Source organism: Fundulus heteroclitus, chromosome 16 (assembly GCF_011125445.2).
Source record: "Fundulus heteroclitus isolate FHET01 chromosome 16, MU-UCD_Fhet_4.1, whole genome shotgun sequence".
NCBI classification, from domain to species: domain Eukaryota; kingdom Metazoa; phylum Chordata; class Actinopteri; order Cyprinodontiformes; family Fundulidae; genus Fundulus; species Fundulus heteroclitus.
Window position 1 is genome coordinate 11,619,186 of NC_046376.1, and position 27,849 is coordinate 11,647,034.

General features: G+C 42.6%; 1 protein-coding gene across 4 annotated transcripts; it reads right to left on the reverse strand.

Annotated features, from left to right (window-relative positions):
• On the reverse strand, window positions 1-27,726 carry znf652 (zinc finger protein 652). Of its 4 annotated transcripts, XM_036147795.1 has the most exons (7): window positions 27,215-27,726; window positions 25,189-25,302; window positions 20,752-22,185; window positions 10,727-10,874; window positions 10,432-10,547; window positions 5,128-5,272; window positions 1,819-2,456 (listed from the first exon to the last, which is right to left on the reverse strand). In XM_036147795.1, exons 3-7 carry the CDS (start codon window positions 21,760-21,762, stop codon window positions 1,819-1,821), a joined length of 2,058 nt encoding a protein of 685 aa, XP_036003688.1. In that variant the 5' UTR covers window positions 21,763-22,185; window positions 25,189-25,302; window positions 27,215-27,726. The 4 variants fall into 4 exon arrangements, with proteins under 4 accessions (XP_036003690.1, XP_036003688.1, XP_012727502.2 ...); XM_012872048.3 differs by lacking the exon at window positions 25,189-25,302; XM_036147794.1 differs by lacking the exon at window positions 25,189-25,302 and having other exon boundaries at window positions 27,198-27,726.
• Between the last annotated feature and the right edge of the window lie 123 nt (window positions 27,727-27,849).

Here is a 27,849-nt window from a genome sequence, read left to right on the forward strand (position 1 = left end):
TGTGGTGTGAACCCGAGACTTTGTCCGGATTCAGCTTAATTTACAAAGTAGTTAAGAAAACAACTCGTCTCTCCCCTCCCACTGCATCCTATGGCACTGCATTTCGCTCTGCTGCGGTTTGCCCTCTGACTGACGAAGGGGAAACGTGTTGAACTGCTCATGTCAGTAATAGTTCCCCTGGCCATAACGGACAGATGCCATGTCAATGTGAGCTTGTAGAATAGCAAAGAAATCCTTAGAGCGGTGGTGGAAAGCCAACGGTGGGCTCGATGCATCGGTCTTACACAAATCTATATTTGCAGTCGGTCTGGACCCAGTCGGCGGCGTGTAAAAGGTGGACGAATCTGCAGTTTTACATTAATCTCGGTGTCAACGTTTCGCACTGACGTTCACGGTGGAACGTGTCCACCCTTATGTCCAATGCGACCCGTTCAGCCGAGGCTCAGCTCTCCTTCAGACCCACACCTGAGAGGGAAAGACCTGAGTGCGAGAAGAGACTTGACGTTTTCGTGGACGTCCGTTCCCGCTGCGCGAATCGCCGCCTCGCCAGCTGAGGACGCCCGTTCGGCTTGTTTCAGCGTTGCGTTCCTTGCCGAGCAAACTGGTTTGGCTGAGATTAAAGCTGACCTTCAAAATGAGATCATTTTATTTAATGTCTTGCCGGCGAGCACAGGGGTTATATTAGGAAACGAATAACTCGCTCATCTTCCGACGCAGCAGCTGCTGCAGTTCCTGCAGGAGTAAACAAACAAACAAAAAGGGAGCAGAAGTTTGGGCTCCGTTTGTTCGCCGTCACGGTAGCTGAGGTAAGGTCAGCTGGTGAAGGCTGGCCGGTCCGATTTCTGAGCCGCTCGCCTCCGGCCCTTCGGAGGCTGCAGCTGCTGAATTTGGACGCAGACGGACTCGTACAGCTAACGTAATTCTGCTTCCAGTGGAGAAAACCGCAACAAACTCCTACGGTCGGTTTTGAAATCAACTTTATCACGTCTGCCTCATTAGCCGTTGGCCTTCCACCATTTCCGAGGACGTCGTTACATTTTTTACAAGCTCAGCAACGCGACATGTTTCTACTACAGGTAAAGGACTTACCACTAATAACTTCACAGACCCAAGCTATCCCTTTAAGGTTGGCGTCTACACAGGAGAGAAGGCTCAGGTAGAACCAGTTTCAACATTCATTAAACATTCCTGTTTGCCTATGAGGTTTCTGCTCTACAGCTTTGGGGGATACGTAGAATATTGCTATGGGGATGAGCTGCACAGAAAGCTCGTGTCCTGACCGACGTGTGACCTTGAGTCAAATTAACAACAAAGAGAAAAGAAAGAAGAGGAAAGTTCAGAGAGAGAGAGAGAGAGAGAGATCTTTGAGGATCCATGGAGTCCAGGTTCTATGGATTTTGGGTTCCATCAGCAGCTTTTTGGTGAAAACGAGTTTTCACCCATCAACGTGGAGCGAGACGTTCACACAGAATCGTTTTCTGAAGGACAAAAAATCTGAGAACAATTTCTAGTTATAGTAAAACCTTTGCCAGGCGAGCAGTTTTTTAAAGTGATGTCTCACTTGTCGTGTGCACGGAGGGCACAGTTTGAAGCGTTGCCGTTCGCCGTTTTGAGTTCAGATTGAGTTCTGTTTGCTCGACAGAAGCGAAACACGTCCACACGTGAAACCTCCATTGTCTGACGGAACACGTTTGCTCCCACTCAGTTCACGCTAAGCCCTTTTCTGCAGACGTGGCTTCAGGTTCCGGCAACCGAGAAACTGAGGCCGAGCTCTAAGGAGACAAACGGGGCGCAGTCTGGCGAACAACAGCGCGCGGTTCAGTGATGCTGCGGCGCACCGGGGCCTTTGTCCAGGGGCGCCAAGGGGTGCAGGTAGCCGCTGTCCTCTTGCCCGCAGTGGTTAAGAGGCTCGCTCTTGAAAAGAGCCGGAGGAGGGGGAAGGTGAGTGACGGGGGTCACCACCAGGTGGTGGTGGCTGTGAGGAGGGGCCTGCTGGGGGGCGTTGGAGAGATGCTGTTGCGCAGCCGGAGGGTGGGAATGGTGATGGGCGGGAGCCGAATGGAGCTGCACATGGGAGAACGCGTGTCCGACAGGGTTCTGCTGCGGAACGGGCCCTCCGGCGGGGCCGAGGCCCAGAGACGCTGAGGCGGCGGCCGGCGTTCCGGCCGAGGGCCCGGGGACCGTGGCGGGGGAAGACGCGGAGGGGGCCGGGGGGGAGAAGGCGTTGGTAAAGAGGCGGACGGGCACGGTGGAGCCGCTGGTCTGCAGAACCACGGGGCTGGTGACCCGGAAGCACTTCTCCTTATGAGCTTTGAGCATGTTGGAGAAGCGGAAACGCTGGCCGCAGACCTCGCAGGGGTACGGCTTCTCGCCCGTGTGGGTGCGGCGGTGGCGCTTCATGTTGGGCCGGCTGGTGAAGCTCTTCCCGCAGATCTCGCAGATAAAAGGCTTCTCTCCTGCACAGATTCATACGGCAAAAAGGAAGAGAAGACAAAGACACTAATGCGTTAGAGTCAAATCACTTTGCTGTCACAACGCGCCGCTTACAAACTCTCTAACAATTAAAGCTTTTTTTCCCCGCAAAAAGTTTCCTTTTCAATTTCTGCTCTGAGAATGCAAATGAGCCACCATCTTGAATTGAGGGTCTCTGCCGTCAACCCACCCACTCCCCAGGAAGCTATTACAATTCACACTTTGAGGATCGGAGATGTGAAAGTGAACAACAGCAGCCCCGCTAGAATGCCGCTCTCATTAACCTCCCTCCATGGAGCCACTAAATGTGCCTGTTCCCACCCACACAGCCATCTATTAACAGCCCGCTGAAGGGCTCTCTAAATGCCGTATTCTGGCACGTTACGTGTGAAGCTCCTCCACGCCAGCTGAATATCAGAAGGTGACAGCTGATGCGCCAGCCTTCTGTACCTGTTACATTTAATCACGGGAATTCACAAGACGAACCTAACTTTTGCATATTACAGGCCGCGGCTGGGTGTGCCTCCTCCTGGACGAGGCTAAATTGGACGGTAGCTGCTCGGATCCGGGAGCGCAGCATAATTACACATCACAAATATAACCTTGAGGGCCCAGCCGAGTGTGGCGTGTCCACCCACGGCTCAGGAAAAGAAAAAAAAAAAAAAAAAAACAGCAGATGATGTGCAGGCATCAGTGCTCGGGGTTGTTCTTAGAAAATTCGTGAAACATGGACCAAAAAAAAACGAGAAGGTTGGAAAGCTTCATGTGTCTGGGTAGTCATTACAAGCCACAATGTATGCAAGGCTCTTCTTTGATGCGAAACGTCTCCCTCTCATTGCAAGGAGGAAGCAAAGAGGCAACGCCCCGTCTTGTTCCTTTTTATAGAGAGTTTATGGTGCCTGACAGGCTGAGAGGAAGGGAGACAGCAGCCTAAGAACGTTTCTGAGCAAATCTGTCCGCGTTTCAGTTTCTTTTTTCTCAATAAAAACAAACAAAATAGACCCCACAAATAACCGAAACAAAAAAAAAAAAAAAACAGTTAAATAACACTCTGTCAAATTCCTCTTAAATATTACGCTGGTTACACTTGGAACCAGATGTTTACGTACACGGTATTAAAAAAAAATACACACAAGCATTTTTTTCTCATTATTATATATTCAGATCAGACTAAACGTTTCCTGTTTTAGGTCAATCAGAATCATCTAAATCAAAGCAGGCAGCTTCAGCAACGTGTTTTGATGGGAAATGCGTAAAACACCACCACAACCAAAGCAAAAGACATTGTGAGGACTTTGGCTGGGGATGGTAAGGCGATTATCAATAATTATCAGTGATAGAAGTCTGATACAGACATGGGCTAAAAGGCCACTCAGTGATGAAGAAGCCATTACTCTAAAAGCAACACAGGAAGACAGATTAACGACTCCATACGAATAAATCTAATTATATCTCCGGCTCCTTGATCTTTCATGAGCTCAACAGTAAGAACGTGACTGTGGGGAGGAAAATATCATTACGTGACGGAAACGCACATGGATGATTCTAGTCAAACCTGGTTCTACAGCCTTCTGAAAATCAACTACAAAGTACGCTTTCTCTTCTCTCCGGACATTTTTGTTAATTTCCGTGTGGTGGTCTGTGCTCCTTTGTCATGTCATGCAAAGAATTGTGGAGCCACAGTTTGCAAAAACAGACACGGACCATCACAAAGCTCTGGCCTCGAGCCCGTTAAAAATGTGTGGGCTGAACCGAAAATGTGCGTCGATTAACTAACTTGCCACAGTTACACCAGTTCTGTCAGGAGGACTGGGCCAGAATCTGAGCACGATATAAAAAGCTTGTATAAGGGTACAAAGATAATTGGACCCGAGTCATCGGTCTAGAAGAAATGCTGCCAGATTTGAAGGAAAAGCATGTAAACCCCCTACTCTCATAAAATCTCTTGAATATTATTCTGGCATTTAGCAAACGGAAACACTTTTGGTGATCCTAACCTGAACAAAACAGAACATTTTTAATCTGATTTAATATACAGTGGAAAAAAAAGGGTTGCATTTTTTTTCCACAGTGTATGTGAAAATTAGATTTCACCTGTATTTCCCCAAGGAGTGGGATTTGGTGGAAGGACTGAGAGCCGTTCTGAAACGCCAGCTGCAGAGCGCGCATATGAGCTCCGGCTGAAGCCGTGTTTAAGGATTCATATCAATGGATGTTAGATTACTTTTTTTATTGCGGCAATAAAGTATTGGAACAAATAAAAACAAGACCTGATGAGGCACATTGCTGCCGTAAGATCACGTGCTCCTGCTTGATGGCGCCCCTTTATGTCGATTTTGTTTATTGCAAACATTTTAGAGTCCTGCGTCATAAAACCTCCTCAAGTTTTTACTTCTTTTTCAACAGAGCTGTGATGTATGTGTTGAAACATGAGTGCAATAGATTTCTTTTTTTTAGTTTATTGACTCGGCTTCTGTTTTTAGACTAGTTCTGGACTTTTCCACGTAATAGGTCATCCCTAGCTTGTTAAATAAATAAAAAAAAAAATATGTCTTGACTCAAACTGAACGTTAAACGCTATCCAGCGGAGATTCCCTGACGTGAAACGGTCTTCATTAGCTCCCCGCGGTGCACAGGGACAGCCTCGCTTCTCACCTGTGTGTGTTTTCATGTGCTCGTCAAAGTACTGTTTCATGTTGAAGTCTTTGCCACACCACTGGCACATGAACTGCTTGTGTCCGATGTGAATGCTCATATGGGAGCGCAGCTGGTACTTGTACTGGAACCGCTCGTCGCAGTGCTGCACAAAAAAAAAGAAAGAAGAAATGCTTTATGTTCGCCCAACAGGGTCGACGCATGCAGACAGATAGTCAGAAACACCAAACTGAACCCCGTCACCTGCTTCTCTTTCTGCATTTCACAACATTTTCTCCTGAAATGTTTACATTTTCTTTTCTTTTTTTATATTTCCTTTTCAGTACAAACTAACGTGAGGGGGGACTGTTCCCTCCTCACGGTGGAACTCAGGGAGATCTGATTGGCCCCCTACGATGGCCTGAGAATTGACTTCCCACTGTCCAACATCAGCTTAGGTTGAAGTTCAAAAAAGAAAACAAAAAGCCACATGTTCAGGGGGAAGTCACTTAAAATAACCCATGGTTGCAACACTTGCTACGGATGGTGCATATTTGCTCTAAGGGTTTCTTGGTTTAATCTTTTCCCAAAGATGATGTATCTATAGTCTCACTGCCACCACCTGACTAAATAAATGCCTGTGCGGAGGGAAAAAAATAGACTAAGGCCACTGAGGGAAAAGGCCTACACATTACACAAACCTAATAAGCATGTAATAGGACCCGTGTGTCTGGGTTGGCCTCTAACATTTAATTAGAGCGACTCCACCCATGAAAACTTTCTTAGTGTGGTATCGGATACATTTTAAGGCCGGCGCGGGAGAGGTACAAACATCTGTGTTTTTTCTGTTACTGCTCTTAGAAACTGTGCTCAAAGTTCAAGTCATTAACCAAAGTAGTGTTATTGTTTCTAATTTTTGATTTTATACAATTTAATGAGGTCCATACTGTATGAAACTTCACTGCAAAAACGGATCTAAAAATAAGTAAAATGTTCTTAAAATTAGTGTATGTATCCTTGATTTGAGCAGGTAAATAAGATTATCTGCCAGTGGAATGAGTATTTTGACCCCTAAAATAAGATAATTAGACATACTGCACTTGAAATAAGATGGAGATGAATTGTTCCTATTTTAAGTGCAAAATTCTTATTCCACTGGCAAATCATCTTATTTACCTGCTCAAATCAAGGACAAATACAGAGATTTTAAGAACATTTTACTTATTTCTAGTTCCGTTTTTGCAGTGTTTGTTGTGGGTTTTTTTTTAGCTACAACTTATGTTGTATGTAACTGTGTGCACTCTAGGATTCGGAAGATATCGATCCATCGCCTAGTAAATGAAGACAAAAATAAAAACATTATGTAAATGTTTATGTAAAACATCATCTAAAAAGGCGTTATCACTTCTCGTGTGCTATGGATTCTAGCTTATTAACTCAGCATCACAGCTATGAGCAGAAGTCTAAGTGAAAGCATCACAACAGCAAGAAGTCAATTGCCTCCTCTGGGAACGTTTGAAGGACTTCACGTGGTTTATAAGCTTGTTGAAAGGTCAGATCCTGCAACTGCTGTAGCTTCAAGATTAAAAAAAAAAAAATTCTAAGATGCTGGATACATTCTTTTTATTATTACATCAACCAATAAAGCAAAAGCATTTGGTTGTTAATCATTTATATGATGATGTTCTTCACTGTTTATTTCAGAGAGAGCCATAATGCACACAGTGCTGTGAGAAAGTATTTATTCCTCCTACAGATTTGCAGCAACAACTGCAATCAGGCTTTTGAGAAAACCGGAAAAGGGTATTTTACATCACTATGGATGAGGAAGGCCCACTATTCTTTGCTGATTTGCTTTAATTCAGCCACTCTGGGGGATCTAAGCATGAATGGCCTGTTTAAGGTCTAAAATGTATTCAAATTAGAACTTTTCCTAGGCAACAGCAAAATCTATCTTTCCAGCCAGTCAGAGGTGGACTTGCTGGTTCCATTCTGATGATGTCCTGTGACATAACCCAAATGTGTTTAAATTAGGGGTCAGAAATATTCTTCATTCAGGATTGTATGCTATAGAGCAGAATTCATAGTTCCATTATTCACAGCAGGTCGACCATCGATCGGTAAGACAGCTCCAGACCATCACACTACCGCCACCATGCGTTACTGAAGCTACAATGTTCTTTTTTTGAAATGCCGGGTTAGTTTTACAAAACACACAACAAGATATACAACTTCCAAAAGGTTCCACTTTTGTCTCTTCAGACGACAGAAAGCTTCCCCAACTCTAGGCGATCGTCTTGATGTGTTTTAGGCAAATGTGAGACGGGCCTTTCAGCTCTGTTTTTGGTGAGCTGTGGTTTTTTGTCCAATGGATGCCTTATTTACTCAGCTTTTTTTTATTTAATGTTGAATGCTAACCTTATTTAAGGCAAGTGAGCCTCAGTTTTGGATTTTAGCTCAGGGTTCTTTTATGACCTCCCGAATTAGTTGCTAACTTGCTGTTGGAGCAATTGGCTCAGCTTTTGGAAAGCTGACCATTTCTGGGTCGGATCAGCGCCGCTTTGGGTTTTCTCCATTAATGGATAATAGCTCCAATTGTTAAAAACGGTCTGTAACCTTTTCCAGACTGAAAGATGTCAGTAACTTTGCTCCTCACCAGTAATTCTTTAGATCAGGGCATGATGTGTGGCTTTTGGAGGTTTTGTTAACCTACTTCATGTTGGCTGGCAGGTTCTATTTCAGTGATTGGTTTATTCTATAGGTCAGGCGGAAATCAGTCTTAGGTCTGGCTAGTGAAATTGAGCTTAGCTTTCCAAAAAATGTGGTTAAACGAAAGTTTAATCATGATTCAACAAGGTGGGTTTGTGATTACTTTGTTTTAAATAGCTTTTTCCTCTTTATAAATCACAGCGTGGTCTAAAACTGCATTTTGTATTCACTCAGGTTATATTTATCTCATGTGAGACTTTTTTCTGATGATCTGATACGTTTAAAGTGACAAAAAATATAAAAACATAATTCTGTAACAAGGCAAACACTGTTTCATAGCACTGGCATTTTCTGCTAGCTAGTATTGTTCTTCACTCTTTACTGTAAGTTTTCTTCTGCCAACAGAGCTTAGGAAATAAGGAAAACAATACCAATCATTCAGTAGTTATCTGGTTAAGTTAGCTGAGGTGCTAAGAAAAAAACAAAGTGCAGTACTAAATAAAGATATCGAACCATCTAGAGTTGAAAAGTCTAAGCAGCAACGATATCATGACGCCATCTGTTGGACCGTCTCTGAAAAGCAGAACAAGGGATAAATGAACAGTGAAATTTCTGCTGTGATGAAAATGACATCTTAAGACTGTCACCACCACAATTCCACTTTTAAATTCTGGTAAGACAGAAGTTTTCGTCTTTGGACCAGAGTCTTTGAAATATAAATTTCTTAATCCCTTAAACTGGATGATACTTCTCCTCTGGTAATAAAGTAAAAAGCCTTGGTCTTATTTTTTACCTTATTGGCTTGTACTTGCATAGGGCTTTAACTAGTCTGACCAACCCAAAATGCCAGCAGGCAATTTGGGGTGAAGTGTTTTGCCCAAGCACACAGAGCGGGGGATCAAACCAGCAACCTGCTAATGGCAGGACAAACTCTCTAACTCCTGCACCACTGCCACCTCGATAAATCCCGTATTAAAGAGGTTTCCAGGGTTTCCTTTTTTCATCTTTGGAATATCGCCAAAATTAGAAACATTCTGTCCAGGAATGATGCTGAAAAACTAGTCCATGCATTTGTTACTTCAAGGCTGGTCTACTGTAATTCTTTACTATCAGGAAGTCCACAAAATGCAGTTCAAAGTCTTCAGCTGATCCAAAATGCTGCAGCAAGAGTTCTGATGAAAATCAACAAGAGGCTTTCTGTTAAATCAAGAATAGAATTTAAAATTCTTCTTCTAACGTATAAAGCCCTTAATAATCAAGCTCCATCATATATCAGAGCTCTGATTACCCCGTATGTTCCTAACAGAGCACTTCGCTCTCAGACTGCAGGTCTGCTGGTGGTTCCTAGAGTCTCTAAAAGTAGAATGGGAGGCAGATCCTTTAGCTATCAGGCTCCTCTCTTGTGGAACCAGCTCCCAGTTTTGGTCCGTGAGGCAGACACCCCGTCTACTTTTAAGACTAATCTTAAAACTTTCCTTTTTGACAAATCTTATAGTTAGAGTGGCTCATGTTACCCTGATCTACCTCTATAGTTATGCTGCTATAGGCTTAGGCTACTGGAGGACATCAGGGTCTGTTTTTATCACTCTGCTGAGTTCTACTACTGTTGTCAAATTTTGCATTATTTGTTGTTATAACAACATTTAACTTTATGTTTTGTATTTTTTCTCTCCATAGTAGGTACACCTGGTCTGGCGTTCTGTTAGCTGTGACATCATCCAGGGGAGGCAGATCACTGGCATCCATAGAACATAGAAAGTACTCCTGGATCAATGTGTGCTTTTTTGTCTCTCTTGTGTCTCTGCTCTGTCTTCTCTAACCCTACTTAGTTCTAACCCCCAGTGGGTCGAGGCAGATGACACTGAGCCTGGTTCTGGTTCTGCTGGAGGTTTTCCTCCCTGTTAAAGGGGAGTTTTCCTCTCCACTGTCGCTTCATGCATGCTCAGTATGAGGGATTGCTGCAAAGCCATCAACAATGCAGACGACTGTCCACTGTGGCTCTACGCCCTTTCATGTAGAGTGAATGCTGCTTGTCAGAGACTTTAAGTAATCTACTGGGTTTCCTTAGATAGGAAACTTTTTGACCAATCAATCTTGAGATGACATGTGTTGTGTGTTGGCACTAGAAAAAACACATTTAATTTAATTAGCGCTGTAAAAAGGTTTGGTGAGATAATAAAAGACATAACCGGTTCTTAATTACTCTATAAAAGATACATTCAGAAAAAAATCTGGACTTTAATATCTGTCAGTTTATCTGCTTTATGGTCTCAGACACCAACACTGAGAACTGCTGGTTGCCTAAGAAAATATTTAATAGTTTTTCCAGGTAATTTATAAACCATCTAACTGTTGCATATTTTTTTAAATGAAATGCAAACATGCAATAACCTGCTCAGCGTCATTCTTGTAACCACAAGCGCAATAACCTGCTGGACAGATATCTTTATGGCATTCCTATCACTCACATAATTACTGAGTATTTTTCCTTGTTCTGTATTTTTTATGAATACAGCACACATGTAGTTTAGTTTTCCACCCAACTCCCCAAGTGCAATGCAGGATTTCCTCTCATAAATATGAAATAAACATATTTCTGCTTCTGGAGCGTCTTACCTCACAGCGGAAAGGCTTCTCCCCAGAGTGCTGGAGCGAGTGAACTTTTAAAGACATGCTGCGTTTAAATGACTTCCCACATGTCTCACAGGTGAAAGGCATGTCTTTAGTGTGAGCTGGAGATGATGAGAGAAAATAAAACTTAACGTGTAACTATTGACCGTTTCTTACACAAATCTAGGGTTTTAAATAAATATTTTTAAAAACAGAAAATCTTTTTATTTGGAAAACACACAATATTTACCGATACGCTGAAGCTGGACTGTTAACCTGATAAAATAAAGGCCCAACTTACCGACCATGTGCTTCCGGACATGAGCCATTGTGTAGAACTTCTTCTCACAGATTTCACACGAGAACTTCTTCTCGGCGTAGCCATGAACAATCTTGATGTGCTCATGCAGCGACCACAGCTTTTTAAAAGACTTGTTGCAGGAGACGCACTGTGGAAAACAAAAGCAGACATAAATATCAGGATGGAATAAATTGAGTTGTTTCTAATCAGCTGCAACAACTTCTTTGAGAGTACATTAGCGCCCTCTGCTGGGGGGAAAGGGAAACATGGAAATAAACATCTTGGATTCCATTGAGAACAAGAAATAGATTTACAAGATTGTTTTTTACTTATTGATGCAAATTAATTCTGCTAAGCTCCTGTCATTCATTGTTCTATAAATTAAAGTTAGTGCACAAAGTGGTGTCCACATATTTATTTCACCATGGACTAAGACGGCGAAGCTCTTGCCCAGAAAAAAACAACTTCAAACTTGACTGAAATCTGCACTCAATATTTCATCTGACAAAGAAACTTTTCTCTAGCAGCTGAATTGACGTCATGGTGAGGCTTTTAAACCTACTGTGCTAGCTACCAGCCATGGTGTGGGCAGGCTCTTGCAGCGGGGCAGTTTCACAACAGCGACTACTGGTGAGCAAGGTGGGAGAAACAATGGAGGACGGCTTCCAAATTCACCTCAGTGCAACAGCTTCATGGCTGAAACTTGGACATAATTACAAGTTTCAAGAGGACAATTGGTCCAAAATAATCATCAAAGCTGTTTTCTAAATGGATACAGCCGGCTAGAATTAAAACCAACAAGCACAACATCAACCTTGCTGAACTACATTTAAAAGACTCCAAATCTAAATGAACTCTAGTGAATCCAATATCCAGCCCATAATATGTCAGAAGCTTGTTGATTGATGCAATATGATGCAACATCTGAGGCAGGGCCATTTCCAACCTATGTGGATTAGAGAAAATAAATTCCAACTTCTGCATTAAACCTTTGTTTTTAAACGTTCACAGAAGATGTGATATAATCAACGCACTGTTGGAAAAAGAACTAGTTCTAAGGATTCAACAAAAGAATAAAAGCATTAAAATCAAAGCCTCCGACTGCAACAGATTTATTCAAAACTGCTAACAAAAATAAATCGGCTTCTCTAACGGCAGCGGCCTTTCAGACTGCAAGGGTTAGTACAGAAACAGAAAGCTGAACCACATCATACATGCAACGTGTCACAAAAGTGAGTTAATGGCACGGCTCGAGTCTAAACAAAATTACAGATCTCCTCTATCAGTCCGAGGAGCTCTTAAAAGCCCTGCTGCTTCACTGGCTCGGAGAGGGTCGCTCTTCTTTGTGTCCACAAGAAAACTGAAGAAGCAAAAGGGAAACACATGATTTCCTCTCGGGCTTGAAGCTTTTTAGCTCCCTCAGAGCTGCTCTGAAACTCCACTCAGATACTTATGTAATACACAGACAAGTTAATGAAGTCTTCCCATTTTAAACACTGAAAATACACAATTTAAATGTTTTTTTTATAAAAGGATTTCTTTGTATTTTTGCTGTTTTCGTATAATTAACAGTAAACCTCAGAGATCTATGGTTACAGATGTATTTGAGATTGTGTGTTAAGGCCAGATAAGCAAGAACTTAAATATCTGAAAGTTTCCTGCTTTAGAGGAAAAAAAATGGCCGCAGTTAAATAAATTGCGCTTTTCTTTTGCAGATAAGCTTACATCCCCACAGCGTTGCATTGTTATAACCAATATGAGCAGCTGTTCAGATAACCTGTGCTCCAAAATAACTTGAGGATGCAAATCGAAGTCAGCAAAATCTGGCAAATTCACGTGATCCGAACGACTGTGGTTCCCCCCCGGGCATTGAAAAGCTGAACCGACCCTTTCAGTGTCAGGAAACTAAAACCACAACATAACAGCAGATAAGGATACAGGCTTACAGGAGCTGTGTGCAAATCTGCAACACATGTAACATTAAATGCAAGATCTGAGTTTTCAGATTATTACTGAGCTCCAAGAGAGTCCGATCATTGAAAGGTTTACGACCATAAAGCTACAAATTAGAGTATAAATAAATATACACTATATTGCTAAAAGTATTCGCTCACCCATCCAAATAATCAAAATCAAGTATTCCACTCCCTTTCGTGGCCACAGGTGTATAAACTCAGGCAGAGGCATGTTGACCGAAAGAAAGAATGGGTCAGCGAACCACCCTTATCCATCTTGAATCTGATGGAGTCTGGGTTTGTTGGTTGCCTATTGAACGGTACTTGTCTGACTGTATTGTGGCAAGTGTAAAGTTTGGAGGGAGGATTATGGTATGTGATTGTTTTTCAGAAGCTGGGCTTGGCCCCTTAGATCCAGCGAAAGGAACTCTGAATGCTTCAGCATAAGAAAATTTGGACATTCAATGCTTCCAACTTTGTGGGAAGAGTTCGGAGATCTTGACTGGCCTGCACAGAGTCCTGAACCCAACCCAATGGAACACCTTTGGGTTGCATTGGAGCTGAGACTGAGAGGAAGGCCTTCTCGTCCAACACCAGAATCTGACCTTACAAATGTGCTTCTGGAAGAATGGTAAATTAAAATCCCATAAACACTCCAGAACCTGGTGGACACCGTTCCCAGAAGAGCTGAAGCTGTTATAGCTGCAAAGAGTGGACCAATGTCATGCTGAACCCTATTGATTGAGAATTAAATGTCATTTAACTTAATATGTAAATGAAGGCAAGTGAGCGAATAATTTTGCAATAGAGTGCATCATCCAAACAGGCCAAATTCACATACGAAGCCAACTAGAGAAAAGTAGGACCAGTTCAGGTACCCTACAAAGACTGCGTTTAGCTTTTGCACCTGTGCACACTGGTTATAGAAAAAACTGAGACCCTCTAAAACATTCAGTCTTCACTGAAAGACTGAACGTTTACTTTAAAGGAGCTATAAGTAATACTGACACCTTGTGGCTCAAATCGGTACAACAGCTTGCCAATCACAACAATCTAATATGCCGTTTTAAAACGGTGTGTTGCTGTTGTGAATCTTTGCTTCCACAGGATTGCTATATAATGTATTCTGTTGTATTTCTGGTCAACTTCTCTTATTTTCTTCCATGCTTGCAGGTGGCTGCTCCTTTGCCAAGATAAAATATCAAATGCTGGGAAATCTCATAAGATAGGCTGAGGAAACAGGAAGTAAACACAAGCTACACACTGAACCGAAGTAGTTACGGACTGTACCTCTAAGTTTGAAAGGAGAAAAACGTGACTAAGACGTTGTTGATGGAGAGAACTGATTGTTTATAGGGAAATGTTACTTCCATCCTGGGTGAGAAATGAGAATGATTTAGGTTGATTTTACAGTCAATATCTTACTTATAGCTCATTTAAGCTGTCACTAACAGATAGTTTTGGCAGATTGTTGAATAATGACTGAAAGACGGAGGATCACAAACTACAGGATTTGTCAAACCACTTAAAGTCAACTGAATGCAGAGAACTTTGGCGAGGGGAACCGTCTTAACACCGGCATCGCCATAGGGAGTCATTTTGATTCCTCCACAGAGGAGCTGCAACACTGACAAACCTATTTCACTATCAAATAAAAAGAAGAAAAAAAATCCGTCTTAAAAACTTATTTCATCAGGATGAACAGTTGTGGACATTGTAGTTATATATGTAGAAATGCTAATCAAGACTCAACAAGACACATTAAAATAACTCCAAACAAGGTAGTACTTACTTTTTATTTAAAGTATAAGGGCAGATACTGACAACCTGAAGCCTTTTGGTGATGTCTTAATGCATTTATCTAGAACTGAAAAACCCATTAAAACCGAAAGATAAGGAGTTGAAACTTGTGGACTCAGATCTACAGTCATATCCAGCAAATTATATACAGTGGTGTGAAAAAGCGATTGCCCCCTAAACCTAATTACTGGTTGGGTCACACTTAGAAGCTAAAAACTGCAATCAAGTGTTTGCAATAACTTGGCCCACTCATCTTTGCAGAATTGTTGTAATTCAGCCCCATTGGAGGTTTTTTGAGCATGGACGTCCTTTTTTAAAGGTCCCAGCATCTCAATAGGAGTCAGGTCAGGACTTTGACTAGGGCACTCCAAAGTATTAGTTTTGCGACAGTGGAAAGAAATATTTCTCTCGGGAAAAACTCATTAAGGGGAAGGAAAAACCTCCAGCAGAACCAGAACCAGGCTCAGTAAGTCATCTGCATCGACCCACTGGGGGTTCGAGAAGACAGAGCAGAGACACAAGAGACAAAAAACTTGTTGAACATAAAATGCAAAGTGCAACCAACATACAAGTCTATGTATTAAATAGTTTGACCAGTACTTAATGTTATGGTGAGAGTCCTGAAAATTCAGCTTTAAATATATTATAACACCAGGACGTGTCTTATCCATTCATTGTTACATAGCCAGAAATTAGAATTTGCATTTTTTTTAAATTGTGATTATATTGCAAATGTGATTAATTTTTCAGCCCTAATAAAAAAACATTTACAAAATTGCACTTTGTTTACTTGTATTTTCTTAGACCAATATGTAGATTTGTTTGATGTTCTGAAACACTTAAGTGTGACAAACATGCAAAAAAAAAGAAAGAAATCAGGAAGAGGGCAAACACTATTTCAAGCCCGTGTTGTTTGTCAGATTAAGATCACCTTTTGAAAATAACCTTTAGGCAGGTATGAAACATACTTTTCATTAAGACCACATTTCTGTAATAAACTTTTTTATTGGTCTGATGTAACATTCTAACCTAGAATGTTGTTTTTGTTAGCTGCTTACAAGAAATAAAAGGCTTGCAAACATCTGTCTCTGTGTAATTAAGCTATATAATGTGTAAAGGAAGCCATGGATGAAGTCAACATAGTTATCCACACTATGCCCGGTCACAGCCCTGCTGAAATCTTTCACCATATGTTGGATGTTATGTTAGTCTTGCTTTTATGCAATATTGATCGCAGACTCCTCCTATATGTCCAGGCAAATCCCAAATCCTGTGCAGTTGTGCTGTATAGTAGTGCCAGAATGTATTTTTAGTTCATTCTTTTGCTTCTCTTTATCTTTCCAGAATCTGTATGACCTGAATGTTTCTTTCTTTATACAACCTTTATTAATACAGGTTGTCTCATTGACCTCCAATATCTCATTTACAAGATAGGTCTGTTCCGAAAAAAAAAAAAAAAAGGTTACAAAGAAAATGTTAATGCAAATACCGTATTTTCCGCACTACAGGGCACACTTGATTATAAGGCGAACTGTCAATAAATGGTCTATTTTCAAACTTTATCAATTTATAAAGCATACCAGATTATAAAAGGTATATTAAACAAAACAGGAAAAAAAAAAAAAAAAAAAAAAAAAAAAAAAAAAAAAAAAAACCTGTCAAACTTTATTAAACGGGTTCACAATGTCAGGGTCCAGCCAGCAGCGCCTGACAGCGCCCTTCTCCCGCAGGTGGCTTCAGTTGGGGGGGGGGGGGGGGGGCGTGATGCTCAGCTGTTCCTCATTCCACGGGGCAGTCCTGCTGCATTTAAGCAGAAGATGGCCAGCTGATCAACGCCAGAGTGTTAACCTGTGTGGCACGCCGAATTGGCCACTGTCTCTCGACAGATCTGATATTGTTCTTCGTCCTAACGCCTTGTTCCCTGTGCTTCAGGTTGCCTCGCGCTGCGAATCCCACTTCGCCGTTTCCTACGTCATCTGACCTGAGCTCCTCGTTTCTTTGAGATCCCCTCCAGCCTGTCAGCTGGCAGCCAGGCCGTTCCGTCTCCAAGCCGCTGTGTGTGACTTCCACCGTCCGCGGGCCCGTCCTCCTGTCTCTAAGCCGCTTGCTCTGCCGGCCTGTCGTGGCTTCACCACCGGCCACTCACCTGCTTCCCCTGGACCACTGTCTGCCACCTCCCTGACGGTTCTCTGTCTCTCTCTGAGTGGTAAGCGTTGCTGCTAGCCTGGAATCTGTTGCCATTGCTGGTTTCTGACCTCTCCCTTATCTGTCTGCAGCTCTCAGAGTTCCACGAAGAGGTCCAACCGGCTCAGATCTCGGCCTCTATCATCCCCTACCCTAAAAATAAATCTTGTTTAATTTGTTAAATCTGCTACCGTTCTCCTGTAGTCCAATACTGCTAAATCAATCATTGACATATTCACAATAACTCAAAATTATTCAGTTATAACTTGTAAAATACAACCATCCTCACTTTTACAGCTCATTCCTCATCCTCAAATCCTTCATCTTCAGTGTCCGAGCTTAACAGTCGGGCAATTATGGCACCCAGCATACACACACACTGTAATAGTCTCTCCCTGTGGCTCTACTCTGCTCCAGGAGTGAATGCTGCTTGTCGGGACTTTGATGCAAATCAACTGGGTTCCCTTATATAGGAAATTTTTGACCAATCTGTATAATCTGACCCAATCTGTATAATCTGATTGAATTTGACTTTGTAAAGTGCCTTGAGATGACATGTTTCATGAATTGGCGCTATATAAATAAAATTGAATTGAATTAATATTATGGTGAAGCACAGTATGTATTACTCTGCGATGCGCCCGACTACGGTAGCTGTAATGCTGCAAGCAGTGCGGCTTTGTAGTTTACCAAAGTCATAGTAAAACATTTTGACAGAGCGCCGAGTACCATACAAAATTGCTTAGAGGTCAGTAAGCACAACCAGAATTAATCCATATATAAGGCACTCTGGATTATAAGGCAAAAAATATGTAAGGCTTTTGAAGCGCATCTTATTTTTTATTTATTTAAATAAATTAAAATTATCCCAGAAGAATAAGGTGGACAGTTACAGAGAACCCTGCTGTAGAGTGCTTTAAGTTGACAGGGCAGCTTCAGCAATAAGCAAGTTCTGATCGTACTAACGGAGCGCTGAAGGAGATAAAGTCCTGAGAACAAAGTCTGTGCCTAGACATAAAGTACAGTGATGAGCGAGAGATTAACACCCTGTCGCGAACCATAATGCAAGATAGAAAGCACCCAACATATGCAGAGAGGTGGCAGATACATTCACAACATCATAGTAATCTAACAGAGGCATGAAGACCATCAAGATAAGATGATTTTTTTTTGCACTGCAAGAAACCAAAATCTATTTCTGAAGAAAAACCCTAGTTTGATCTTCAACTTCTAAAAAACATGTTCAATAGGGGACATAAATGAAAAGCAATTGCTAATTTCTATGACAAGGTACTTGCAAGTCTCAAAACACTATATTCTCAGATGGAACAAGTCAGATTGAATTAGGTCAAAAGCCAACTGCAGACATTTAAGCACTGCAGTGACAGTTTTTGCAAGGCAGTAAACCACCGTGTCATCAGCGTAATGTAGTAGTTCACAGAACACTTCACACTACTCTGGCCTAAAAAGCCAATTGTAACAGTGCACTGTGCTTATCATGGGTATTTCAATAAACCAAATCAAAGGGCATTAAGTTTGTATGTCAAGAAAATATGAACTACATGGGAATATTATGCAAGGATAAAATCATCGAGGAGGTTTATTAGACCACTGGCACTTCTAGTGTTAAAAAAACTAAACATAAAACACATCAGGTTGGTGATCTGTCCACACTACCCAACGTGTTTGGCAGTTCCCATTATGCTAGCAGACTAAGGGTTTTAACCTACCTCAATGCAACAAATTTCAGACTTAATTTCAGTTAAGCACCCAGACTTTGCTTAACTGGGAATTTTAGGTAAAATCTGGCAAAATCGATTAAAATAAATAGAAATCATGTTAATGCACTGTTTCAACAACAAAAAGGAATCTAAATGTATGACTTAGTGGTGTTCAGATCGATCAGCCACCGATCTATAGTGGCCTATTTCAGTGAAAAAGTATGCGATCTGTGTTTTGAATTAAGAAAAACTTGGTTGGTTTTGAAACCAGAACTTTAATTGTTCTATACCTTGACGTGCTGCCAATGCCTATTGCGTAAGTGTGACACTGTACAACATGTAAAGAAAGAAATAACTTGGCATTGTGTAAATAAGACATGAAATGTAAAGCTGTGTTTAATAAAAGGACAATAGAAAAGTTAAGGTTAACTGATGTCTGGGTGAGGTCTGGCACTAGTTTGGGTTCCCTAATCCGATAGAAATGGAAACACTTCAGGTGTTCAGATTGGATAGAGAAACTTACTGAGACATAAGTCTATGACCTGTAGAGTCTACACATTGAACATTTGGTCAGGACCCCTTTTGTATAAAATGCTGCATAATCCTAACCCTCTTTCCTAGTAGAGCAGCTGTCTGACTTGATAAAACACAGTGGGCCAATACCAAACGACGACATAGCTCCAGTAATCTTCACCGACTGTAGAACGTTCACAATGGACCTCAGGGAACCTGGGCTACGTTCACACTTCAGGTGTTGATGTTTAATTCTGATTTTTTTTTTTTTTTTTTGAGGTGACCGTTCATATTACTATTAAATGTGGTCGTCAACAGACTTTTGTCGCAAAGCGACCCACGTGCGCAGAATCAGATAACAGAAGTAGACGTCACAGAGCAGCGCACTGTTCGCGGAGGTAATGGTGAATGTAATTGGTTCTAAAAGTGGTCAGTAAAGCTTTGTTAAAAAAAAAAAAAAAAACTCGAAAAGAAAACAAAAATGCGGATAGCATCTCTCATTATTAGAAAGCTGACAATATTAAGACCACATCATAAAGATAGAAAGGAGCAGAGTTATTAACTGTCTTTTATGGAGCTGCTGCTGTGTGTGGATGTGTAGTGAGAGACTGGAGAGTGACGTGAAAGACGGATAAAATGCGACATGACTGTTCATACAGTGGAAACTTTGAAAAAAAAAAAAAATGCAATACGTATCCGAATTAGTACTACATATGGAAGAGGCAAAAATCTGATTTTTTTTTGGGGGGTGAAAAGATCAGAATTGGGCCGTTCACACTGTTCTGAAGAAGACAGATATGGGTTGAATATGGGCAAAAAGACCAAATTTGGCTCATATTTCCCTGCAGTGTGAACATGGCCTTGGATTCTGTACTTCTCCACTCTGGGATCTTGATATCCAAATGAAATGCTAAATTTACTTTCAGCTGGAAAGAGGACTTTGGATCCCTGAGCAGAAGTCCAGTCCAGGGCTGCACCATATAAGAAAAATATATAATTGCAATTAAAAACTATAAAGGCGCTGTTGAGTAGACTCATTAATATGTATTGGACTCTTTTCTATCTTAGCTATTAACCAATGTCGCACCATTTTCATTGAGCGTTAGCTTTTTATCAATCTAAGTCAAGTGTGAGCATTGACAGCAGGTAAGATTCTTCTGACATCTGAGTCAGCAGTGATTTAAGGGGGCATTTCATGCTTTTCAGTTCTTCCTTTTCACACTGAAATCATTCAGTTGTGGTCTATATAAAGTGGATCTGCGCCCTCGTTGTGCGTCTGTCGCGCAACAAGAGCTCAGACCTGCTAGCAGTGGTGCTGCGTAAAACATCTGTTACACGCATACGTATGTATCGTGAGTTTGAGCCTCAGTGCTGTTTGCTCCGCTTCTGTCCCCTCTCTGTGGAGCCCAGGGCTATTACCAATGGACAGCTTCCAGATCCCTGCGTTTAATTGTCTTCCTGCATGTTGCAAAAGGTCCCAAATAAAATCAATATGAGTGCACATGTGTGTCGACTTCAGAAACACAGCGGTTGCTAGGTGATTCATGCGTTCAATGTAATGGGACGTTATACAACTAGTCCACAGATATCAAAAAACACAGCATGCGCTGCAATAAGATGAACTATAAATAACACTAATCAGCGCAGCTGATGATGCTGGGCATAAGCTTTATCCTTCTGTCTGGACAATGTATTGATATAAAGTTTTATCCCCAATCAATACGTGTAGTCTATAGTGAAATATTAAAATGTTATGTTTCGTACACTTATTTACAGAGCTACCCCTGTGTCTGATTAATGTTGTGGTTTCAGACAACGACGGACCTGGAATAATGAATGAAAACAGCTTTACCTGGATGTTCTTCTCGCAGTCAGTCTGCTGATGCAGCGCCAGCTCGCTCTCCAGCACAAACTTCTTGCCGCACTTGTCGCAGATCTGCATCCGCCTGTGTGTGACGTTCATGTGCTTCTCCAGGTACCAGCGGGTGTTGAACACCCGCGGACACTTCTCGCACGCCAGCATCTCCTTCTCCACCTCCATCTCCGCCTTCCCCCCCATCGTCTCCGTTCCTGCTGTGGAGGCAGCAGACCTGCGCTTGCTCTTTGGAGGCTCCATTCGCTTCCTGCGCCCCCTGGTGGTCATCCCCGCGGTGGCGGTGCTCAGGGCCCTCCGGAGGCTCTTCCTCTTGGGCTGGCTGGCGGCTGAAGCACTCTGTCTGGTTCTTCTCGACCGCGTTCTTTGACTCGCCACCTGGTGTTCCTCTTCGTCTTCCTCCTCTTCCTCGTCGTGGCTCTCCTCGTCTTCGTCGTCTTCTTCTTCCTCATCTTCTTCGTCGTCGTCATCGTCGCTTCCCCCTCTTTCCGAGTCGTCTGCCGCGTTTCCGGTTTTGTTGTCCCCCTTGGACACGTGAAGAGTCTGGTTGTTCAGATTGACCTCGACAATGATCTGCTCACGTTTGTAGCCCTCTTCGCCCTCCTCCTCTTCCTCCTCCTCCTCCTCGTCTTCATCCACCTCCGTGTCATCGGAGGATCCCTGGTTTCCCGCTTCGGACTCCTGCGACCCCGCTTCCTGTGCTGCCTCTCTGAAGTACTGCTGATGCTGCTGCGGCGACACATGCTGAGGCGCCGCCTGACTCATGTTCTGATCTTTCGCGGACGTCTTGGCCGACATCTTGTTGTCTACCAACACAGAATAAGGCTTGCCGCCCACCTCCCTCCTGTGCACCTTCCCCGTCAGGTCCAAGTCTGGGTTAGGAGCGTGAAAATAGGACTGGGACACCGGTGCTCTGCGCGCCTCCTCCTGTGACATCCCGCCGAGGCTTGGGATGGAAACCTCCTCCTTGAGGCTCTGGCAGGATTTCATACAGAGGCTATGGAGGGGTTAAAGATGGTGTGAGCAGATAGATAACGCAAAAGAGGAACAACTAGAGTGCAAAAGAAGACAAGCCTAGCTTGCAAGGAGGGGCAGGGGACCAACCCCCCACCCTCCTTCTGCTGAGGAGACAGGAAGGAGGGGACGAGGTGAGAGATTTTCAATCTGATTCATGGAGATCTTCCATTCTGTCCAGAGAACGACACACAGTTGGTAAGACATTAAAACTGATCCACAGTTTGTCCCATATAACTGGAAAATCCAACAACAACAACAAAAACAAACAAAAAAAAAAAATCTCAGAGGCGGTCCTTTATGGTGTGCCGGGTTCAGAGAGTTTCAACATGCAGAGCAAGTGGAGATGAGCTGGAGGCCACTGAGGGAGCTCCACGTCTCGCTCGAAGCTCCATTTAACTGCAAGACAGAAACAGAGGAAACAAAGAGGTATATAGATGAGATTAAAGAAAACGCTCTTCCGCTTGCTTCGAGTAAACGGTGAGATCGCGACCCGAAACTGCAGGCATGTGGAGTTTGAAGCAGCGAGTGTCACACTTGCCCACAAACGTTTGTTTCGGTGCCGAGTGTGGGAGCTGAAACCGCAGGTTTCACAAATGACAAGTAAAACTCAATTTCAAAAACTGCGCAGGCCGAATACCTCCCTAGACCGCACCTGAAACATCTCGTTATCAAATTAAACGCAGCGGGAGTTTGATTTCTCAGGTGAGGCGAAGCTACGGCGTACCTGAAACGAATAGAAACCCCATTCCAAAAGTTTGTCAGATAATCAAATTTTAAAAAAGATTAAAAAATTAAATTAAAAAAGCTATAAAGCAGAGCATGAAAAAACGCAATCACTTAACTTCAGCTTCAATCTAAATTCTCGCCTCACAAAGTAAGCACGTCTTAAAACCTGCGAAGTAAAACCAACGTGGCTTAAGAGACGGATCTAAACGCCTCCCAGAAAGAAGCAAACAGAAAAAGCTCACCTGAAACATCAAGAAACGGAGAGAAACTCCCGCGCTGTTCTCTTCTCCTAAGCGCTACACGTAAAGGCAGCTCCCCATTGACTGCTAGAAAGCATAGTATAACCACAGCTCTAGAGCTTCTATTGCAAATACAACCACAGGAAATTGTATGTCAACCTGTTAGCGAAGCTCACCTCCTACACTTGTAAACTGTGATCATCTTTTTACATAAAAGCTGCACAACCAAAAAGATGCATATACATATATATATATCTTCATTTTCCCCTCCTAAATAGATTTTGTACCATAGATATAAACTTGGGAGTGTGCACATTCATGCCGAGGCGTCGCCAGGCTGACAGCTGGGTGACCTCAAACAGCCTTTACCAGTAATTGTGAGCGTGCATCGTGGCGGTTTCTTTTGCTAGAAAACCTCCTATAGCACTACATGAAAGAAGGGAAAAAAAACAAAAACAACTGCATTTCCTTTTTTGGAGACAGCAGACATCGCCGCCTCGATCTTCACAAACATCTTATGCACCCCGGCTTAAAATAAACGACACCCCACTGGCTGCAGCAAGAAAAAGAAACTCAGCGCCCCGTGTATGCACTTCATTTGTGCTTGTATTTAAATTATAGCTGGAAATTAGTTAGTAAAACTGGAGGAAGAGCTCCAAAATGTGAATTTATTGCAGTGCCTGAATAAATAATATGTAGGAGATTAAGGCAATCACTATAAACCTGGTTATTTTAGTGTTATTTGTTTGATTCAGACAGGAAATCTATTATTTCTTATCTATTTTTGACAGGAGACCCTTTATTTTGGCAATGTCTTGGCAGTAAACATATTTAGCTTCTGACTTTAAGCCGATGCTAAAATGCAGGTCTGAGTCCATAACCGCACCTTCTATGCTGTGAAAACGTATTTGCACCCTTGTGGAAATATTTATATTTATTCAAAATACTATTATTTTATTCAAATGATTCAAAATATTTCAGACTATTTTGAATCATGACGATGTTTTTGGCAAATTTGAGGTGGGTTTTTGTGTCCTTTCGTAGTTTTTGGCCTTTGATCTCTCCAATGAATGGCATATTAGCCCAGTCTCTTTCTCATTGACAAATTATGAACAGCGTCCTTAAACGAGGCCTGCAGATGTTGCGCCGTTTTCTTTTGGTACCTCCTCTGAGTCAATGACGTGCCTTACAGTAAAGTAATTTTGGAAGGCGAAGATTCAACACTGCTCCATGGTTTCTTCACTTGCGGATAAGGGCTCTCGCTTCTGGAGTCCCAAAGAAGGAGAAAATGGCCTTGCAGCGCTTTGCGTACGATCAGTCCTTGAATTTCTTTAGATTAGTGTTGCTGTAGATTGTGCTGCTTCTTGAAATCTTTTGGCCCAAAACATGTTGACAAAGTTCTTATAAAGCAAATTATTACCATACTTCTGCAGGTGGCTAGTAAAACTGAACTCAGCTTTCCAAACAAATGCTGTTGATCAAAGTTGTGTCATTATCTAACAAGAGGGCATTCCTTTTCCCCCACATAGGGCCAGGTTGGTTTGGATAGCTTTCATTTTAATGCAATCTATATTTTAAAAAGAGAATTTTGCTTTTACTATGGTGGCCTTTGTCTGATAGCAAAATTGGTTTGATGATTTAATACATTCAGTTCTGAATAAATATGTAGATGATAAACGTTTCTTGCGTGCTTTTTGGCCTCACGGACTCTAACCCAGGATTTTTTAACCTTAACACTGGACTTCTTGACTGGGGAAAATCTTTAATAGACACACTTGCCCTATGACAGAAGATAGAGCGAGTTTATGTGGTGTAAAAGAAAGAAAGTAAGACTTTATAGTGATATTAAACAAAAGCGGGTCGTGATTTGAGCCTTGAAGAAGCCACATAATCCTTGTTCACTAAGATTTATAATTGGCAAATTATAAAGGGCATTCCCAGTTTGCCAAATATGTTTTCACCCAATTAAAACTAAATACTTTCCAGTGTATCAGTCACAATGTCCCATTTATTGCATAGCCTATAATGTAATTAAGACACTATAAACTTTTATTTAGAATTTGAATATGATTCAGACAAAAAAAAAAAAAAAGAAATGCTTTGATTATTAATCAGAATATAACCTCCTTGAAAGGATCTGCGCTGAAATCAGAATGATTAGAAAATGCGATATACGTGTTGATTCCCCTTCTCTTTTCAAAGCTTTGTTTTATTTCAACAATCTTTCCTGCACTTAATAATATTGAAGGTGCAATAACACCTCTTCAAAATATTCTTCTTCTTTCCTCGCATTTCGCCCAATAGAATTAAAACATGCAGCAATGACAGAGGACAGACGTTGCTCAGAACTGGAACCACTTAAGACAAACCAGTTCGGACGAACTTTGCAATGACAAAAACGAACGCGATTTATACACGCGTGTAAAACACATACCTTTCCTTGTGTGCGTGCCGACTCTGAGAACCGAACAGCAGTTCTCAGAAGAGGACTGCAGAGGAGGAGGGGTGCGCTCAGCACTGACAGAGCAGCCCGCCTCACATGGTCGTCCTAGACACAAAGCCTAACAGATTATCCTGTGTCTACATGACAGGGAAACAAACTTCAAGAGAAACAGCACCCTGACGTGCTTAACTTAAGACCGAATCAGATGTTTTTTTCCCCCCCTTCTCCCTTTTCTAACAGGCCCATGTGCTTTAAAACGATAAAATTTAATTTAGGCACCAACTGCATCAAACTAGTGAAACCCACAAAGCAATAATCAAATAAAAACGTACTGTGCGTATAAACAAACAGTAAACTGCTGTGGGCCTGCATGAAAGGCTTCCACTCAGTTATGATGAGTCATTTCTGAGTTTCACTCGCTGTGAAATATCTGAGCCCTTTGATGTGGGAATCATGTAGCGTATAGAAGTCTCAATATCAACTGTGATTAGGTTACACAACTTGTCATATCTGGAGATCCCACCTATACAAACCATGCATTCTAAGTTTTTTTTTTTATTATTAATTGGACAGCTTTTAACATGATTTTATTGGAAAAAAGAAAGGGGGTGGGATGAAACAGGACATCAGTACGTGTCACTCACACTTTTACTGCTCTAAGGCCCAAAGAAAGTAAAGTTTCTGTATCTCCTAATGTATAAATAAAAGCTTCCCACAATCAGCTCTCAAGAGCCATGCTAGGAATCATGCATCTTCTTGCATAGGCAAAGCCACAAAACCAGTCATATACCGGATAGATGCGAACTGTGGCTTAAGATTTGTATGACACAGGATGGGAGTGTGACTGCAAAGCGACTGTACAAAAACAATAAATGGTGCACAAACACACACCGAAAAGTGCTTAGCCAAAGTGTCTGTGACACCTTTGCGGTCCTTAATGTGCCATGGTTTACCTTACAATACGCAAAGCTGCAAAAATCCACGCGCCCTCTCAAGTCTCAGCACCTTAATGAGCTTTCTCCTTCTGCAGCTTGCAGGAGGAGGACCCGTGTGAAGGTTCACATTCCTCACTCGGTCCAAACCCGTAAGAGCTTAGGCCGAGCTCAATGGGCAGCTCGCTGCAGGGATGCTTCGTGCCTCTGTAGGTATGTGGCCATCAAGTCCATAATCGGGTCATCCAGCGATGCCCTAGTTTTGCAGTCCACTGCCAATCTTTTGGTTGAACTTCATGCAAACTGGAGGAGATCTCAGCTCCTGCTTGACAGACAGACATTTTCAAACCTAAAGGCGACCAATGATGTTAAATCTTGTGATATCTCAAATTAAACCATGCAAATGTTGTTTAGGGGGTCAAAGTCTGCATTGGTTGGGTATGCACGTTTTTGTTTTGTTTTTTTTTTTTAGAAAAAGAAGGGATAAGCTACAGCCACGGAAAGGGTTAAACCCAAAAGGCAACACTGTTCAGCGAATAGCAGAAACCCTGTTACAGGCCTGGGCAACTTATGCTACTTAGCCCGCTAGCTAAAGTCTGCACTTACTAACCTTAATGCAAAAGGCAAGCTAACTTGGCTACATTAGCTGAAGAGCTCCCCCATTTAGGTTGCTGTAATCTGCAGAATATTCTCCAAGCATATGCTGTTTCATTTCACGCTCTGCTTTACATGCATCGCCCAAAACAAATACACGCACTTTTACTTTTTTTTTTTTTTTTTTTTTTTTAACCCCAAACCGCCCAGAAGGGTTGCTAGTTAGCTCAGAGCTAGCACCATCGTTAAAGTTTCAGGCATTAAAACGGTGGACTTCACGTCCGTGTTGCACGTTGAAGTTAATAACGTTGCAGCCATCGGGCCCCAGTTAAGCTAAAGCCGATGTCACGCTTGTTTTTTTAGCCGTAGCCCCCCACCTTTCTCCTTCTAAGCTGCTGTCCTAACAAAAACAACAAAACACACACACAGCGGCAAACCCACTCCACTCGACACTGTCACAAAGTCAGTGCTCACAGTTTTGGGTTTTTTACCGTAGCCTCGGCCGCCGGCTTCCGGGGCCCCCGCGTGCGCTTCTCCCCGACCGGGCGGCTGCCCTGGATGTCAGTCCTGCAGGTGCTGAAAATCCACTAAAACAGCGACATTTTGCGGTCGCTTAGCTGGCTTACCTCCGTCTAGAGAGAGAGAGAGAGAGGGAGCGAGTGAGCGAGAGAGAGAGCGACCTCCTTCTTCGTGCAATCAGAGCTGCACAGATTCAGCAGGGTTGCTTGCCCTCCCTCCATCTATGCATGTACATTGGCGGATGTGCATTCAAAGCGGGTCATGCCCGCTTCTGTCATTGTGTGCACAAGAAAAAAAAAGGCGGGAGGATATATATATGTATTTTTTTTGTTTTGTTTTTTTGTTAATGTGCTTTACACCGGGTGCGAGGATGCCTTCGCACCGGCGTCCTAAGCCCCGCGCGACGTGGCCCCGGCAAAGCACTTAGCTCGCGGCGCACCGTCGTCCCGCGCTCATCCCAGGCATCCAGGCCGCTGTCTGGGCGCAGGCGCGCGGCGCAGTGTCTGGGTTCTTCCCCTCCCTCCCTCCTCCTCCAAAGCCAGACACATCATCATCGCACATCTCGCACAATGGGGGGAATCAGACGGAAAAGGCCCCGAGGAACCCG

Bases quoted from the DNA above. Each gene is read 5' to 3' on its own strand.
- znf652 (XM_036147797.1), bottom strand. From the start codon at position 21,762: ATGAAATCCTGCCAGAGCCTCAAGGAGGAGGTTTCCATCCCAAGCCTC. The intron at 10,548-10,726 runs GTAAGTTGGGCC...CATCATCTCCAG, and splicing joins TGTCCGGAAGCACATGGTCG to CTCACACTAAAGACATGCCT. The intron at 5,273-10,431 runs GTAAGACGCTCC...TTTTTTGTGCAG, and splicing joins AGAAGCCTTTCCGCTGTGAG to CACTGCGACGAGCGGTTCCA.